Source organism: Triturus cristatus, chromosome 3_1, assembly GCF_964204655.1.
Source record: "Triturus cristatus chromosome 3_1, aTriCri1.1, whole genome shotgun sequence".
Taxonomy (NCBI): Eukaryota; Metazoa; Chordata; class Amphibia; order Caudata; family Salamandridae; genus Triturus; species Triturus cristatus.
In genome coordinates this window covers 14,713,992-14,731,753 of record NC_140583.1, presented here as the reverse complement: position 1 = coordinate 14,731,753, position 17,762 = coordinate 14,713,992, and the positions used below count along the sequence as shown (strand labels likewise).

The 17,762-nt window shown below is 50.6% G+C and overlaps 1 protein-coding gene across 4 annotated transcripts in view; it reads right to left on the bottom strand.

Moving 5' to 3' along the window:
- Window positions 1-17,762, bottom strand: part of SPI1 (Spi-1 proto-oncogene) — a 125,682-nt gene that overhangs the window by 20,887 nt on the left and 87,033 nt on the right. Inside the window, exons 3-4 of one of the 4 annotated variants that reach the window (XM_085646553.1) lie at window positions 17,248-17,423; window positions 14,077-14,230 (exon numbers count right to left, since the gene is read on the bottom strand). In XM_085646553.1, coding sequence (XP_085502679.1) covers window positions 14,077-14,230; window positions 17,248-17,423 — 330 coding nt within the window. Of the gene's footprint in view, window positions 1-14,076; window positions 14,231-17,247; window positions 17,496-17,762 lie in introns of all 4 variants that reach the window. The other 3 variants (XM_085646554.1, XM_085646551.1, XM_085646552.1) reach the window with 3 other exon arrangements.

Here is a 17,762-nt window from a genome sequence, read left to right as displayed (position 1 = left end):
TCAGGTTCGCCGATCTATCCCTAGGCCCAAGCCCAACCAAACCAGGATAGATACCCAGCGGGCTCAGAAGGAGATGCATGAATTAATGCAGATCGATGAGGGTATTTTTGAAGACTGACTCCGTCATTAGCTATGCTGCGCTAAAAGGGCCGTTCTGAGGTGTTCAAGTTGATATGGTATGATTAGCGCAGTATATCTAATGATAGTATGATTAGTTATGGTGTATTCAAGGGTTCGAAATTCCCGTTATGCTTAGTACGACAGAAAGGGCCGAGAACCGAACAGCCTCCATCTTGGATTGTGGCTCTCTCGTTTAGGAATCACATGGTCTCTTCCGCCCACCATCTGCTTCCCCTTTCATACATTTGTTAGGAGACAGGCTGAATTGCTGAGAAGCAAGGTCACATCTGCTAAAAGGGAGTATCAAGCAAATTCCTCTAGACCTGAGACGAGAAGGGAGTCACCCCTTCGACCTTCTCTGTAAAGATAGTAACCCTTTGTATGTGTAACCGAAACTGGATATAGGCATGAGCTCATTAGGAGCGCCAGGACTAACTGGTACTTTTCCACATATAAGGTTTTGTATGCTGAACTGATAATGTATAAAAGTGTGTTACTGTCAAGGAGCCAGCAGTCTTCCTCGGCGCACCTGATGGGTGAGGATCGACGAGGCTCCTCTATATAGAGTTCTGTGGTGGCCAATAAACGCTTGAACCTTCCACGTTGCCAACTGCTCCTTATTTGACTTAATATTGCGGGCCAGTGGTAAGTGTGGCCCTTGGAATAATTATTTGGACACAACAGCCCAAACGTGTATTTGTGCTCTTACTGATGCTTAAACACTTGTAACTAAAGTACTTCGAACTCCAGTCTCATAAAGGGACTAGAGGGGTGTGTGTTATCTTAAATGCATATATTTTAAATATATACCTGGTGTGGTTGTCTTTTCATTTGATCATTCAAGAGATTATAGACTGGTAAAACAAGCTGCTTTACATTCCTTCAAGACTTAGCCTGAAGGCTGCTCTCCATAGCTACCACTAGGATAGCTTTCACTTAAGGTTGTCTTTAACCTATCATCATAAGGGGTTGTTTGGACTGATACAAGGTTCCCACTAGAACTAGTGGACAGCATAGATCAGGCCACCTTCTCACAGGTGGGTCCTGAGATGGTACCTTGAAAAGGCGGCATGGGCCCCAAGATTGTTCCTTGAATGAGCAGGGTGGGCCATGAGATGGTTTCTCGAAGGATTGGGGTGGGCGGGCCCTGACATGATACCCGAAGGAACAGAGTAGGCCCTGACATGGTACCTTGAAGGCGCGGGTGAGCCCTGAAATGGTACCTCGAAGGAGCAGTGTGAGCCCTCAGATGGTTCCTTGAAGGAGTGGAGTGAGCCCTCAGATGATACCTCGAAGGAGCAGGGTGGACGCTGAGATGGTACCTCGAAGGAGTGGGGTGGGCCCTGAAATGGTACCTTGAAGGGGCGGGGTGGGCCCTGAGATGGTACCTAGAAGGAGCTGGGTGGGCCCTGCACAACTGACTGGGACACTGCCCGTGGTCTCACTCATGAGCACAGGGCCCTCTCCATGTGATGATGCCCGCCCTGAGAAAGCCGAATGACTTTCCACAACTTCCTCCTGAAGCGCTCAACCTCTCCGTTGACCTGCAGCCACCTCAGCAAGAACTTTCAGTGTTGAATCCCTAAAATTTTCAATTAGTCAGTTATCTCTTTAAATGGGGGCCTGTTGTCAGTTAGGAGCTCCTGCCCTAATTCCTGAGTAGCCATGATCTTCTCTAGTTTTGGAATAACGTCCCAGACGCACTAGTATTCACTACCTGTACGTCATCGATGACTAATCCATGCTGACCCTGGCCCCTCCTTCTGCTGGACATCTTCTGTGTGTCCAGAGTCTCTATCGCTTGAAACATTGAACAGGTCTCCACAGCACTCTCAACCCCCTCGGCAAGGTGCAGGCACCATACTTTGTTGCAGAGTCAACTCTTGGGTTTCACTACACTTTCTCACCCTCTGCTGCACTCACACTCTCTCTTAAACTCTAGCCTATACTTATACTCTCTCTTGCACTCAGACCTTCCCATCTTATCCCACCCAGACCCAGTATCCTCTACACTCACACTCTCTCCTATACTCACACTCTCTACTGCACTCTCAATCTCTGCTGCATTCACGCTGCCCCATCCTGTCCCACCCAGACCCAGCCTCCTCTGCACTTACACTCTCTCCTACACTCACACTCTTGCATCCTGTCCCACCCATCCCCAGTGTCTTCTGCACTCACCTCCTGCACTCACACTCTCTCCTACACTCACACTCTCTGCTGCGTTCACACACTCTCCTGCACTCATATTCTCTTCTGCACTCACACTCTCCCCTACACTCACACACCCCCATCCTGTCCCACCAGACTCTGCCTCCTCTCCACTCACACTCTCTCCTGTACTCACACTCTCTCCTGCCCTCACACTCATCTGCAGTCACAGTCTCTCCTATACTCTCTCATCCTGTCCCACTGACTCAGCCTCCTGTGCAGTCACACCCTCTCTACTGCGCTCACACTCTCTCCTACACTCGCACTCTCCCATCCTGTCCCACTAATGCACATTCTCCTCTGCACTCACACTCTCCTGCACTCACCCTCTCTCCTACATTCACACTCTCTCCTGTGCTCACACTCTCTTCTGCACTCACACTCTCCCATCTTGTCCCACAAGCCTCAGTCTCCTCTGCACTCACATTCATCTGCACTCCCACTCTCTCCTGAACTCACACTCTCTCTTGCACACACACTCATCTGCTGTCACACTCTCTCCTACACTCACACTCCCCCATCCTGTCCCACCAGACTCAGCCTCTTCTCCACTCACAATCTCTCCTGTACTCACACTCTCTCCTGCCCTCATGCTCATCTGCAGTCACAGTCTCTCCTACACTCTCACATCCTGTCCCACCCGACTCAGCCTCTACTGCAGTCGCACCCTCTCTATTGCACACACACTCTCTCCTACACTCGCACTCTCCTGTCCTGTCCCACTCACACACAATCTCCTCTGCACTCACACTCTCCTGCACTCACCCTCTCTCCTACACTCACACTCTCACCTGTGCTCACACTCTCTTCTGCACTCACACTCTCCCATCTTGTCCCACCAGCCTCAGTCTCCTCTGCACTCACACTCTCTCCTGAACTCACACTCTCTCCTGCACTCACACTCTCCTGCACTCACTCTCTCTCATCCTGTTCTTGTTAGTAATTCCTTGTACTCACTCGCATTCCCTCTTTGCTCCAGTACCTTAACTCACTGTCTCCATTGGCACTCGTACTCACACTCTTGCTCTTCAGTACTTCCACTCACATTCTCCTTCTGCACTCACGCCTACTTGCCCTTGGTGCTATCATGCCGCTTCTGTTTTAGCACTAAAACCTATTAATCCTGAGCACTCTTGTTCTTTCCCCTTCCACTGACATCCTTTTCTTTCTCAGGCATTCACTCTGCTCCTTCTTTTTTACTCACACGCATTTCCCCTCCAGCACTCAAGTTCTCTCATCCTCTCTCTGGGCTCACACTCTCTCTTCTCCTCTGCACCCACTCTCTTCCTGCTCTCTCCCTCTTTATCTCCCATTACTCGTAGGTTTCCTTCTCTTTGGCTCTTTTCCTTCTCCAGTTCTCACAATTGCTTCTTCCCCCTGCACTCAGCTAAGCCAGTAAGTGTAGGAATATAGGAGAGCGTTTGAGTTGAGCGGTCTCTAGGTCTGGGTGGAACAGGATGCGAGAGTGTGAGTGCAGGAGAGAGTGTGAGTGCAGGATAGGGTGTGAGTGCAGAGGACATTGGGTCTGGGTGGGACAGGATGAGAGAGTGTGAGTGCAGGAGATAGTGTGAGTGTATAGTACACTGGGACTGGGTGGCAGAGGATGGGGAAGTGAGTGTAGGAGAGAGTTAGTACACAAAAGAGTGTGAGTGTAGTAGAGAGTTACTGCAGGAGATAGTGTGAGTGCAGGGGAGAGTGTGAGTGCAGGAGAGAGTGTGAGTGTAGGAGAGAGTGTGAGTTCAGGGACCAGTGTGAGTGCAAGAGTGAGTGTGAGTGTAGGAGAGCGTGTGAGGGCGGAGCACACTGGGTCTGGGTGGAACAGGTTGGGAGAGTGAGAGTGCAGGAGAGGGTGTAAATATATGATAGAGTTTGAGAGAGAGTGTGAGTGCAGAATAGACTGTGAGTGCAGAGGTCACTGCATCTGGGTGGGAAAGGATGGGAAAGTGTGAGTGTAGGACAGAGTTACTGCAGGAGATAGTGTGAGTGCAGGGAAGAGTATGCGTGTTGGAAGTTGATTGCGTTTCAACTCTTGTGCAACATAACAGGTCATCATCAGGACCAGATAAAAGAAGACTGAGTATATACAGTACTCTAGGCCACATGGACTGTGCTGTGAGGAAATTATTCACAAAAACAATCGAGGAGGAATTAGACCTGGCAACTCAGTGGAGTACTTACAGGCCAGATGGAGAAATTAAATCAGTGTTAATCCAAGAAGCTTCATCCAGTGGGCGAAGAGAAGTCCAAGGCAAACACTCAGAAAGGCACATATAAAACTGAATTAAGGAAGTGAAACACCTAAAAAGTCCAGAGGCCCATGCAGCGGTGGGATAGTGAGAAGTAAATAAAGTACGAGGCTATCAGGAGGTGGGTATGAACTTCATGACTTTGGTCAAACTTGTTTGTAGTAAAACACTGAAACATTCGACTTATGTTATGATTACCAGCACTGGATCGGTATTACTGTATGTGACTTTACACATCTGTACTCGGCTGTATCCGGTTTATCATGGAAATACCAAGTTATCGCACTCTTGCACGTTAATATCTAATAATATCTTAGGCGCTGGGAATCCTGCGACCCCCATGGACTAATTGGAGGTATTGAGATGTACTAGGAGGTGGGAATCCAGTACCCCCTTGGGTTGGGTGAGACAGTGGGAGGCTATCAGGAGATGGCCATCCTGTCACCCACCCTTGGAGTGAAGGGAGGTACTGAGGCAGTGAGAGGCATCAGGAGGCGAGAATCATGTGATTGGAGAGTTGGAGAACAGGGAGGCAGTGCATGTTGGGAGGTTGGAATCCAGTGGCCCCTTTCAGTGATGTGAAGCAGTGAGGTGGGAATCCTGGACTGCCTTGGAGAGGCGGGAGCTAGTAAGAGTAGGACAGTGGGGCACTATCAGTGACTTCCTTGGAGTGATTTTGAGGCAGTGAGGTGGGAATCTTGGACTCCCTTGGAGAGGCGGGAGGTAGTAAGAGTAGGAAAGTGAGGGGTATCAGTGACTTCCTTGGAGTGACGTGAGGCAGTGAGGTGGGAATCCTGGACTTCCTTGCAGAGGCGGGAGCTAGTAAGAGCAGGACAGTGAGGGGTATAAGTGACTTCCTTGGAGTGATGTGAGGCAGTGAGGTGGGAATCCTGGACTCTTTTGGAGAGGCGGGAGCTAGTAAGAGTAGTACAGTGGGGCGCTATCAGTGACTTCCTTGGAGTGATGTGAGGCAGTGAGGTGGGAATCCTGGACTCCCTTGGAGAGGTGAGAGCTAGTAAGAGTAGGACAGTGAGGTGCTATCAGTGACATCCTTGGAGTGATGTGAGGCAGTGAGGTGGGAATCCTGGACTCCCTTGGAGGGGCGGGAGCTAGTAAGAGTAGAACAGTGAGGCGCTATCAGTGACTTCCTTGGAGTGATGTGAGGCAGTGAGGTGGAAATCCTGGACTCCCTTGGAGAGGTGGGAGCTAGTAAGAGTAGGACAGTGAGGCGCTATCAGTGGCTTCCTTGGAGTGATGTGAGGCAGTGAGATGGGAATCCTGGACTCCCTTGGAGAGGCGGGAGCTAGTAAGAGTAGGACAGTGAGGGGTATCAGTGACTTCCTTGGAGTGATGTGAGGCAGTGAGGTGGGAATCCTGGACTCCTTTGGAGAGGCGGGAGCTAGTAAGAGTAGAACAGTGAGGTGCTATCAGTGACTTCCTTGGAGTGATGTGAGGCAGTGAGATGGGAATCCTGGACTCCCTTGGAGAGGCGGGAGCTAGTAAGAGTAGGACAGTGAGGCGCTATCAGTGACTTCCTTGGAGTGATGTGAGGCAGTGAGATGGGAATCCTGGACTCCCTTGGAGAGGCGGGAGCTAGTAAGAGTAGGACAGTGAGGGGTATCAGTGACTTCCTTGGAGTGATGTGAGGCAGTGAGGTGGGAATCCTGGACTCCCTTGGAGAGGTGGGAGCTAGTAAGAGTAGGACAGTGAGGCGCTATCAGTGACTTCCTTGGAGTGATGTGAGGCAGTGAGATGGGAATCCTGGACTCCCTTGGAGAGGCGGGAGCTAGTAAGAGTAGGACAGTGAGGGGTATCAGTGACTTCCTTGGAGTGATGTGAGGCAGTGAGGTGGGAATCCTGGACTCCTTTGGAGAGGCGGGAGCTAGTAAGAGTAGAACAGTGAGGTGCTATCAGTGACTTCCTTGGAGTGATGTGAGGCAGTGAGATGGGAATCCTGGACTCCCTTGGAGGGGTGGGAGCTAGTAAGAGTAGGACAGTGAGGGGCATCAGTGACTTCCTTGGAGTGATGTGAGGCAGTGCGATGGGAATCCTGGACTCCCTTGGAGCGGCGGGAGCTAGTAAGAGCAGGACAGTGAGGGGTATCAGTGACTTCCTTGGAGTGATGTGAAGCAGTGAGGTGGGAATCCTGGACTCCCTTGCAGAGGCGAAAGCTAGTAAGAGTAGGACAGTGAGGAGTATAAGTGACTTCCTTGGAGTGATGTGAGGCAGTGAGGTGGGAATCCTGGACTCCCTTGGAGAGGCGGGAGCTAGTAAGAGTAGTACAGTGGGGCGCTATCAGTGACTTCCTTGGAGTGATGTGAGGCAGTGAGGTGGGAATCCTGGACTCCCTTTGAGAGGCGGGAGCTAGTAAGAGTAGGACAGTGAGGTGCTATCAACGACTTCCTTGGAGTGATGTGAGGCAGTGAGGTGGGAATCCTGGACTCCCTTGGAGATGTGGGAGCTAGTAAGAGTAGGACAGTGATGGGTATCAATGACTTCCTACTTCCTTGGAGTGATGTGAGGCAGTGAGGTGGGAATCCTGGACTCCCTTGGAGAGGCGGGAGCTAGTAAGAGTAGGACAGTTGGGCGCTATCAGTGACTTCATTGGAGTGATGTGAGGCAGTGCGGTGGGAATCCTTGACTCCCTTGGAGAGGCGGGAGATAGTAAGAGTAGAACAGTGAGGGGTATAAGTGACTTCCTTGGAGTGATTTTGAGGCAGTGAGGTGGGAATCCTGGACTCCCTTGGAGAGGCGGGAGCTAGTAAGAGTAGGACAGTGGGGCGCTATCAGTGACTTCCTTGGAGTGATGTGAGGCAGTGCGGTGGGAATCCTGGACTCCCTTGGAGCGACGGGAGCTAGTAAGAGTAGGACAGTGATGGGTATCAGTGACTTCCTTGGAGTGATGTGAGGCAGTGAGGTGGGAATCCTGGACTCCCTTGGAGAGGCGGGAGCTAGTAAGAGTAGGACAGTGAGGCGCTATCAGTGACTTCCTTGGAGTGATGTGAGGCAGTGAGGTGGGAATCCTGGACTCCCTTGGGGAGGCGGGAGCTAGTAAGAGCTGGACAGTGATGGGTATCAGTGACTTCCTTGGAGTGATGTGAGGCAGTGCGGTGGGAATCCTGGACTCCCTTGGAGAGGCGGGAGCTAGTAAGAGTAGGACAGTGATGGGTATCAGTGACTTCCTTGGAGTGATATGAGGCAGTGAGGTGGGAATCCTGGACTCCCTTGGAGAGGCGGGAGCTAGTAAGAGCAGGACAGTGATGGGTATCAGTGACTTCCTTGGAGTGATGTGAGGCAGTGCGGTGGGAATCCTGGACTCCCTTGGAGAGGCGGGAGCTAGTAAGAGTAGGACAGTGATGGGTATCAGTGACTTCCTTGGAGTGATGTGAGGCAGTGAGGTGGGAATCCTGGACTCCCTTGGAGAGGCGGGAGCTAGTAAGAGTAGGACAGTGAGGGGTATCAGTGACTTCCTTGGAGTGATGTGAGGCAGTGAGGTGGGAATCGTGGACTCCCTTGGAGAGGCGGGAGCTAGTAAGAGCAGGACAGTGAGGGGTATAAGTGACTTCCTTGGAGTGATGTGAGGCAGTGATTTGGGAATCCTGGACTCCCTGCGGAGAGGCAGGAGCTAGTAAGAGCAGGACAGTGATGGGTATCAGTGACTTCCTTGGAGTGATGTGAGGCAGTGAGATGGGAATCCTGGACTCCCTTGGAGAGGTGGGAGATAGTAAGAGTAGGACAGTGAGGGGTATCAGTGACTTCCTTGGAGTGATGTGAGGCAGTGAGGTGGGAATCCTGGACTCCCTTGGAGAGGTGGAAGCTAGTAAGAGTAGAACAGTGAGGGCTATCAGTGACTTCCTTGGAGTGATGTGAGGCAGTGCGGTGGGAATCCTGGACTCCCTTGGAGCGGCGGGAGCTAGTAAGAGTAGGACAGTGATGGGTATCAGTGACTTCCTTGGAGTGATGTGAGGCAGTGAGGTGGGAATCCTGGACTCCCTTGGAGAGGCGGGAGCTAGTAAGAGTAGGACAGTGAGGCGCTATCAGTGACTTCCTTGGAGTGATGTGAGGCAGTGAGGTGGGAATCCTGGACTCCCTTGGGGAGGCGGGAGCTAGTAAGAGCTGGACAGTGATGGGTATCAGTGACTTCCTTGGAGTGATGTGAGGCAGTGCGGTGGGAATCCTGGACTCCCTTGGAGAGGCGGGAGCTAGTAAGAGTAGGACAGTGATGGGTATCAGTGACTTCCTTGGAGTGATATGAGGCAGTGAGGTGGGAATCCTGGACTCCCTTGGAGAGGCGGGAGCTAGTAAGAGCAGGACAGTGATGGGTATCAGTGACTTCCTTGGAGTGATGTGAGGCAGTGCGGTGGGAATCCTGGACTCCCTTGGAGAGGCGGGAGCTAGTAAGAGTAGGACAGTGATGGGTATCAGTGACTTCCTTGGAGTGATGTGAGGCAGTGAGGTGGGAATCCTGGACTCCCTTGGAGAGGCGGGAGCTAGTAAGAGTAGGACAGTGAGGGGTATCAGTGACTTCCTTGGAGTGATGTGAGGCAGTGAGGTGGGAATCGTGGACTCCCTTGGAGAGGCGGGAGCTAGTAAGAGCAGGACAGTGAGGGGTATAAGTGACTTCCTTGGAGTGATGTGAGGCAGTGATTTGGGAATCCTGGACTCCCTGCGGAGAGGCAGGAGCTAGTAAGAGCAGGACAGTGATGGGTATCAGTGACTTCCTTGGAGTGATGTGAGGCAGTGAGATGGGAATCCTGGACTCCCTTGGAGAGGTGGGAGATAGTAAGAGTAGGACAGTGAGGGGTATCAGTGACTTCCTTGGAGTGATGTGAGGCAGTGAGGTGGGAATCCTGGACTCCCTTGGAGAGGCGGAAGCTAGTAAGAGTAGTACAGTGAGGTGCTATCAATGACTTCCTTGGAGTGATGTGAGGCAGTGAGGTGGGAATCCTGGACTCCCTTGGAGAGGCGGGAGCTATTAAGAGTAGTACAGTGAGGTGCTATCAACGACTTCCTTTGAGTGATGTGAGGCAGTGAGATGGGAATCCTGGACTCCCTTGGAGAGGCGGGAGCTAGTAAGAGTAGGACAGTGAGGCGCTATCAGTGACTTCCTTGGAGTGATGTGAGGCAGTGAGGTGGGAATCCTGGACTCCCTTGGAGAGGCGGGAGCTAGTAAGAGTAGGACAGTTAGGTGCTATCAATGACTTCCTTGGAGTGATGTGAGGCAGTGAGGTGGGAATCCTGGACTCCCTTGGAGAAGCGGGAGCTAGTAAGAGTAGTACAGTGAGGTGCTATCAATGACTTCCTTGGAGTGATGTGAGGCAGTGAGGTGGGAATCCTGGACTCCCTTGGAGAGGCGGGAGCTAGTAAGAGTAGGACAGTTAGGTGCTATCAATGACTTCCTTGGAGTGATGTGAGGCAGTGAGGTGGGAATCCTGGACTCCCTTGGAAAAGCGGGAGCTAGTAAGAGTAGGACAGTGATGGGTATCAGTGACTTCCTTGGAGTGATGTGAGGCAGTGAGGTGGGAATCCTGGACTCCCTTGGAGAGGCGGGAGCTAGTAAGAGCAGGACAGTGAGGGGTATCAGTGACTTCCTTGGAGTGATGTGAAGCAGTGAGGTGGGAATCCTGGACTCCCTTGGAGAGGCGGGAGCTAGTAAGAGTAGGACAGTGATGGGTATCAGTGACTTCCTTGGAGTGATGTGAGGCAGTGAGGTGGGAATCGTGGACTCCCTTGGAGAGGCGGGAGCTAGTAAGAGCAGGACAGTGAGGGGTATCAGTGACTTCCTTGGAGTGATGTGAGGCAGTGAGGTGGGAATCCTGGACTCCCTTGGAGAGGCGGGAGCTAGTAAGAGTAGGACAGTGATGGGTATCAGTGACTTCCTTGGAGTGATGTGAGGCAGTGAGGTGGGAATCGTGGACTCCCTTGGAGAGGCGGGAGCTAGTAAGAGCAGGACAGTGAGGCGCTATCAGTGACTTCCTTGGAGTGATGTGAGGCAGTGCGGTGGTGTAGGAAAGTGGCTCTCTCGATAGTGTAATCAAGTGAAGTACACTGTGCAGAGAGTCCAGCGATTCCCCAAACGGTACACAGAGGCCACAGCAGATCATTCCAATGCTCTTTTTGTGGTAGCGTGGGTGAGCAGTTAGTCTTATCAGAGGGCTAAGCATTTGAGATGTCATCAGTGATGACATGAGTGATGTCACTGTACATGTCATGAGTGATGTAATATGTGACGTCATCAGCAGTGGATTGCGGGCGCGCGAGTTATAGTTAGCTGAAGTAACTATAACGGGGAATTTCAATGGTTTTGCACGAGTGAAATGTCCAGGTAACTATAACATGTGTGAAACCTATGGTTTTTTCAGTGAATTTGCAAGGTTTTTTAAATGCTAATTCCTACCTATAACGTGTGTGAAACCTATGGTTTTTTCAGTGAATTTGCAAGGTTTTTTAAATGCTAATTAGGCCTGGGCAGCAAATTCCGTTCCGCTCGCGGAATTTGCGGAATTTGCGGAATTTCGCGTTCCGCGGAGAACGCGGAATTGCTCAAAAGTCTGCTTTCCGCGATTTCGCGAAATTTTTGCTTGTTCGCGTTCTCAAAATGCATGTTCATGAGATATTTCTCCTCGAGCACGCAAACAGCAATTGCGAACAGGAAAAAAGCATCGCGAACAAGCAATTCCGCGTGTTCGCGGAATTTCTGCGTGTTCGCGGAGATTTTTTACCGTTTCGCGGAGATTTGCGTAACGCAATTACGCAAATTCCGCCCACCCCTAATGCTAATTCCTAACTATACCGTGTGTGAAACCTATGGTTTTTTCAGTGAATTTGCAAGTTTTTTAAATGCTAATTCCTAACTATAACGTGTGTGAAACCTATGGTTTTTTCAGTGAATTTGCAAGGTTTTTTAAATGCTAATTTATGAATGTATTATTATATTTTTTAAATATTTATTTTACAATAGGCTACCTATGTATATAGTTATAGATTGACTGTATCCTGTAATATGGAATGGCTCAGCTCTTTTTTTTTTAATTTGGATAAAGTTGAACAGCATAGTTAATATCTTGTATAAACTTATAAACACTTTAATTTGTATATATTTTTTTTTAAGGGTTTTTGACCGTGCGCGCACCGTGCGCGAATGTTGCGCGCATGCGTACGTGCTCCACGTGCGCATGCGTACGTCGTGCGTGCTCCGTGCGTGCCTGCTCCGTACACGCATGCGCGCGTGCTCCGTACCGTGCGCGCACCGTGCGCGCACGGCATGTCATGTGATTAAGAAACAACACTTTTCATTGGTTTATAGTAGTTTCAGGTCATGTGATTAAGAAACAACACTTTTCATTGGTTTAAAGTAGTTTAGTTCCAGAAACTTCCAACACCACACCCACTCCCCTCATTATTTCTTCTGATTCCCTGGGAGAAGGAGCTGAGCAGCTTTTCCAGTACTCCAGTACTTGAGAATGGTAGAGCAGCAGTCATCTTCTGGGAGTGAGCAGGAGACCCTTGTGACACAGAGACAGAGGAAACAGAAAGACTCTTTTATATGGCAATTCTTTACATTTCCAGAGGGGCAGAAGAAGGCGAATGCTCCGAAAGTCACCTGCACTATTTGTGGTGTTGTCTTGTCAAGAGGAGATCCTAAATAGAAATACTCTTTTAGTATTTTCACTATGATCAGGCACGTTAAAGGAGTACATCCTGTGGCTTATGCTCTAGCTGCTAGAGACAACCCTCCAGCAGCTCAGCCGAGCACATCATCGGCAGCTCAGCCGAGCATTTCATCTGCGGTGGCAGCTTCACCTTCTTCTGTTCCTCTGGATATGCACCCTCTGTTCAAGAGGGTGCATATACGGTGCAATGCGTGCAATGCTCTTCTCTCTTATGGTGACACCAGCATTCCCCTAATAGAGAGCAAGATACAGCAGCACACATGCGGCACCCCATAATTTTTTTCATTTTTTAGTTCCTCTGTTCCTCAATTAACACAACGGCTCTTTTTAGAGCCACCTAACATCTAAACACTTAAATTTGATTTATTTTTAAATCTATTTTTTTAATGATTTTTTTTTTCGCCGTGCGTGCACCGTGCGCGCACCTCGCGACGGTGTGCGCACGGTGCGCGCACCTCGCGATTTTTTTGAAAAAAATAAAATGTTTTTTTCACCCTTCACAATTACGCTCGCGCACGTTATGGTGCGCGCACCGTGCGCGCACGGTCCGCGCATATAGATATTTATGTACTTTTAACTGCAGTTTTCACAGGAACTTCTGAACAGATTGACACCACATATGCAAAAGGCACATGCCTGACCTGAGGACTACCTCTTTGCCAAACTTCAAGTAATTCTGTTCAGCCGTTCGGGCTGTACCTTCGACTAAAGGTCCTATGGGAAAATGCATGGGGAAAACGCGTTTTGGGACCCCCTTTTTTCTCAGCCCCCGCTTGACGAATCACCCCGAGACTTTCAGGGTAGGAGCTGAGCAGAGTGCCCCATTAGTTTTGAAAATTTCGCGAGGATTCGTCAACCGGCGCCAAAGTTATTCAAAATAGAATTTTGAGATTTCCTATGGAAACTCGGTCCTAACTATAACTATCTACTGGCGACCGCCAGTAGATAATAAATATATATATATATATATCTATATATATTTGTGCCCCCTGCCCTACCCCCAACATTGGGCACATGCCAGCTGCCACTGAGTGCTTTTATGGCTTGAAATTACATCAGGCAAAAAGTGGAGGCTAACCATATAAAAGAGACACTTTCCTACATGTGGGAATCCTGGACTACCTTGGAGAGGCAAGAGGTAGCAAGAGCAAGACAATGGGCCTATCAGTGATTTCCTTGGAGTGATATGAGGTAGTGAGGAAGTTGGAGGCTGTCAGGAGTTGAGAACTGTGACCCTCTGGGAGTTACACAGTGGAGGGCATCCAGAGGTGGGAATCGTGTTACCTTCCCACCCCCTATGAGTGATGGGAGGCGTGAAGCCGTGAGAATCCAATGATCATCCTGGATCGATGAGCGGTATGAGACAGTGGGAGGTATCAGGAGGTGGGATCTTGTGACCCTCTCACCCCTAGGAGTGATGGGAGGTGTCAAACCGTGGTAATCCAGTGATCATCCTTGATCGATGTGTGGTATGAGAACGTGGGAGGTATCAGGAGGTGGGATCTTGTGCCTCTCTTGGAGTGATGCGAGGTAGGGAGACAGGGGCCAACCTGGTGAGATTGGCTGGATGAAGCTGGCTGGATGAAGCAATGGTGAGATGTTGGAGGGCTGGTGAAGGAGTGACAGGCCTCGGCAGAGGATAGAAACCACAGTATTTCTGTGCCCAGGGAACCTCCTCTTTAAGTTCTTCCTGCAGCCCCTCCACCCCCTCCCCCACCCTGTCACTGCTCAGCCCTATTGACTGAAGACAGCTCATCCCTCTGCTCACCCCTAGTGGAATGAAGGGCCCACTCTTTGCCCCGGGGCCCCCCGACAGCCCACCTCACCTGGGTCCAGGTTTATATTCACAGGACTTGGGTCACTGGTGTCCACTTCTCCATCAGACACTTCCAGGGGAGGGCTTAGCCCCCTCTCCACGTCATCGTCATCAGAGCTGGGCGGGACGGTGTACTGGAGGCACATGCGGGGCAAATAGTTCAACTGTTGGTGACAGAAGGAGGGAACGAGATGCAAATGAAGGTCAAAGTATCTTTGAGGAGTCAATGTGACAACGACAGGCATATGAAGGACAAATTGATATTTCATGGCCAGTGGGACAACGAGAGACACATGAAGGACACGGGATGTTTGTGAAGCCAATGGGAGAACTAGAGGCATATGAAGGTCACAGGATGCTTGAGAAGCCAATGGGAGAACTAGAGGCATATGAAGGTCACAGGATGCTTGGAAAGTCAATGGGAGAACTAGAGGCATATGAAGGTCACAGGATGCTTGAGAAGCCAATGGGAGAACTAGAGACACATGAAGGTCACAGGATGCTTGGGAAGCCAATGGGAGAACCAGAGACACATGAAAGACACAGGATGCTTGGGAAGCCAATGGGAGAACTAGAGACACATGAAGGACACAGGATGCTTGGGAAGCCAATGGGAGAGCTAGAGACACATGAAGGACAAGGATGTTTCATGGGCCACTGGAAAGACATATGAGGGACAATGCATTATTGATTGGCAGTGAGGCACAGGGTATGTTATGGGGTAATGATAGAGAGAAAGGCACTGGAAGGGTAACGAGTGTGTCATAGGTCCTTTTTAGGTTTTTCCCCCAAGCTCCCAGGGGACTTTGAGTCACTGCGCATTCACTGTAACAAGCATTTATTGGACTAGGATGGCTCCTTCTACAGAGCTGCATAAGTGCAAAACCACTTGTTGAGCCCTGACTCTTCGTGGGGTGTGGGGGTGCATGGACCAGCAGCAGGAACACAGATTATTACATAAATAACACACAATAGGAGGTACGTCACTTAAAATCCACAGGGATTTGATGCACAAAAGCTATCTATGTTAAGTCAGTGCAACTAACTTAAATAAACAAAGTCAATTTGTAATGCCCAAAAGTGTTTGTGATTCAACATTATCATTATGAATCCTAATGTGGGTGATGGAAACCTCTGCAATTTACAAGCACAAGAGGGAGGCTAATGGGCGTCACCATAGGGAGTCTAAGGGGCGCCCCCCCCACCAAGATGACTAAGTGGCAGTCTTCATGGAGGCTGTAGGGTGTCCTCCCAGGGAGGCTAAAGGTGTCATCCCATGGGAGGCTAGGGTGCGTCTCCCCACGGAAGCCTAATGGGTGCCCTACCCAGATAATCTAAGGTTATCACCCCAGGGAGGCGAAGGTGTGACCCGCACAGGGACCAAGGGGCACCCCACAATGAGACTAAAGGGCAGCCCTCAAGGTGTCCATCCAGGGAGGGTAAGACGCATCCACTCAGAGAGGCTTAAGGGCATCCACCTGGGAGTCTTAGGGATGTCCCCCAAAGGGTCCCTCCAAAGGAATACTAAGGGCTAGGGTTAGGCTAGGGGACTTACCTCTAGGGAGGCTAAGGAGGCGTCCCCCAACAAAGGCTACAGATGTCTCCTCAAAGGAAATAAGGGGCGTCCCTCCAAGGGAGGCTAACAAGTGCCCCCCAGGGAGGCTAGGGGACACCCCCCTTGCGAGTCGCGATGAAATACACAAATGCCTTGTGACCATTGACAGATGAAACTCGGCTGTGAGGTTGCAACCATCCACAGGCGCAGACAGCGGTCCCAAGGACTGCAGCATTCACCTCACGATGGGGCATTCAATGCGCCGCTGCTCGTGGGACACGTTCTTTACAGTTTATTAGCACTCTAATATATAGTTGTAAATGACAGATTTGAATTTTGTGTAATTAAACATAACTGCACATCATTTTCCTGAAATTTACGTGAAAATACATCCCATGCATTTCACGCAGCGCTTGTCGCCACCCAGAGACAAACTGACTCATCAGGCGTTTCAATGTGACTCAGAATTGTGTGCCCAGAACATTTACTTAAAGACATTGGGGGGAGGTGGGATTCAAGGTTCATATTTTCCTGAAAGAGAATGCCAGAAGGAGGAGTGCCGCCCCCATCACACCCCTCCCAGTCAGGGAAGCAGGATCTTCAATGCTGGTCCCAGGATGGAGACCAAAGGAACTCCTGGATGAACAGGACCCTACAAGGCTGTGCATCATGCCAGGCCAGTGACATCAACTATGGCCTTCAGGAGAGGACAAGTGAGGTGCCCACATTACCCATCTTGTGAAATGAATGCCTCCTCAGTATGGACCACAAGCAGCCTGAGGCGTCCCTGCTGTGCTTTGGGTACCAGACCAGACCAGCCCAGGGTTCTGCCTTTACCTCAATGAAGATACAAGAGGAACTCTCTGAGGCTCAGAGTTGTAGAATGTAAACTTTTCTAGCCAGTACAGGTAACTTCTCTTCCTTCCACAGGGTGCTTCGCCAGAAGAGATGTTAGAGGTGGGAATCGTTCCCAAGTCTAGAAGCATTTAGACATCCCCATCAGTGATGGCACTGCACCATGCGGTGGCATTCTGATGTGAATGTGTGCCTTCAGATGGCCACCTTTCCATTGAACCACATGGAGATGCTGGGCCCAGAAGGTCTGCCTACCTATCCACACACTCCTGACACACGGCCCTGTGTGCTCCCCAGCTCCTCTCTCGCTCACCAAACAGTGTAGGACTTACCTGAGCAAAGGCACCATACGTACCTGCTGGCTGAGACTGAGGTATGCTCACTGAAGCCTCCTTGCTGAGATGTGTACGCATATCGGGTGACCAAGACTGAGGTTTGGCCCCTGAACCCCCCTTGCTGAGATGTGTGTGCATATGTGGTGGCCAAGACTGAGGTTTAGCCCCTGAAGCCCCCTTGCTGAGATATGTGCATGTACCTGCTGGCCAAGAGTGAGGTTGCACCTACCTGATGATTGAGGCTGAGGTGGGGTCACTGAAGCCCTCTTGCTGAGATGTGTGCATGTACCTGCTGGTTGATTCTGAGGTGTGGGTGCGTACCTGCTGGTTGAGGTTGAGGTTTGCTCCCTGAAGCCCCCTTGCTGAGATGTGTGCGCATATGGTTGAGGCTGAGGTGTGCTCCCTGAAGCCCTCTTGCTGAGGTGTGTGCGCGTACCTGCTGGTTGAGGTTGAGGTGTGGTCCCTGAAGCCCTCCTGCTGAGATCTGGGCGCGTACCTGCTGGTTGAGGCTGAGGTGGGCGGTAGATGCTGGAGGCTCCAGGACATGCATCTGTTCCAGCTCCATGTGGCGGTAAAGCTGCTGCAGCTGAGGGGGTTGGACGCTCTGCAGCTCTGTGAAGTGGTTGTCAGAGAAGACGTCAAATTCACTGTGTATGTGGGGTGCGTGGCACTCCCAGTAGTGATCTAGGGTACACGAGAGAACGGGAGAGGTCACTTCTTGGTTACAATGAATAGCCTCATTACAGGGTCACAACCAGGGCCGGACTGACTGTAGCGGGCATCGGTTGTTTTCTCGGTGGGCCGGAATGGTGGGGTCCAGTTTTGGACAAGTGGGGGCCGTTTTTGTTACTGGGGCCTAGTTTTGCAGCAGTGCTGCAATATCGGCCCCCTGTAACAAAAGCGCAAAAGCAGTGTTTCCCACCAACACCACAGCCGCCGCCCCGCCTTTCT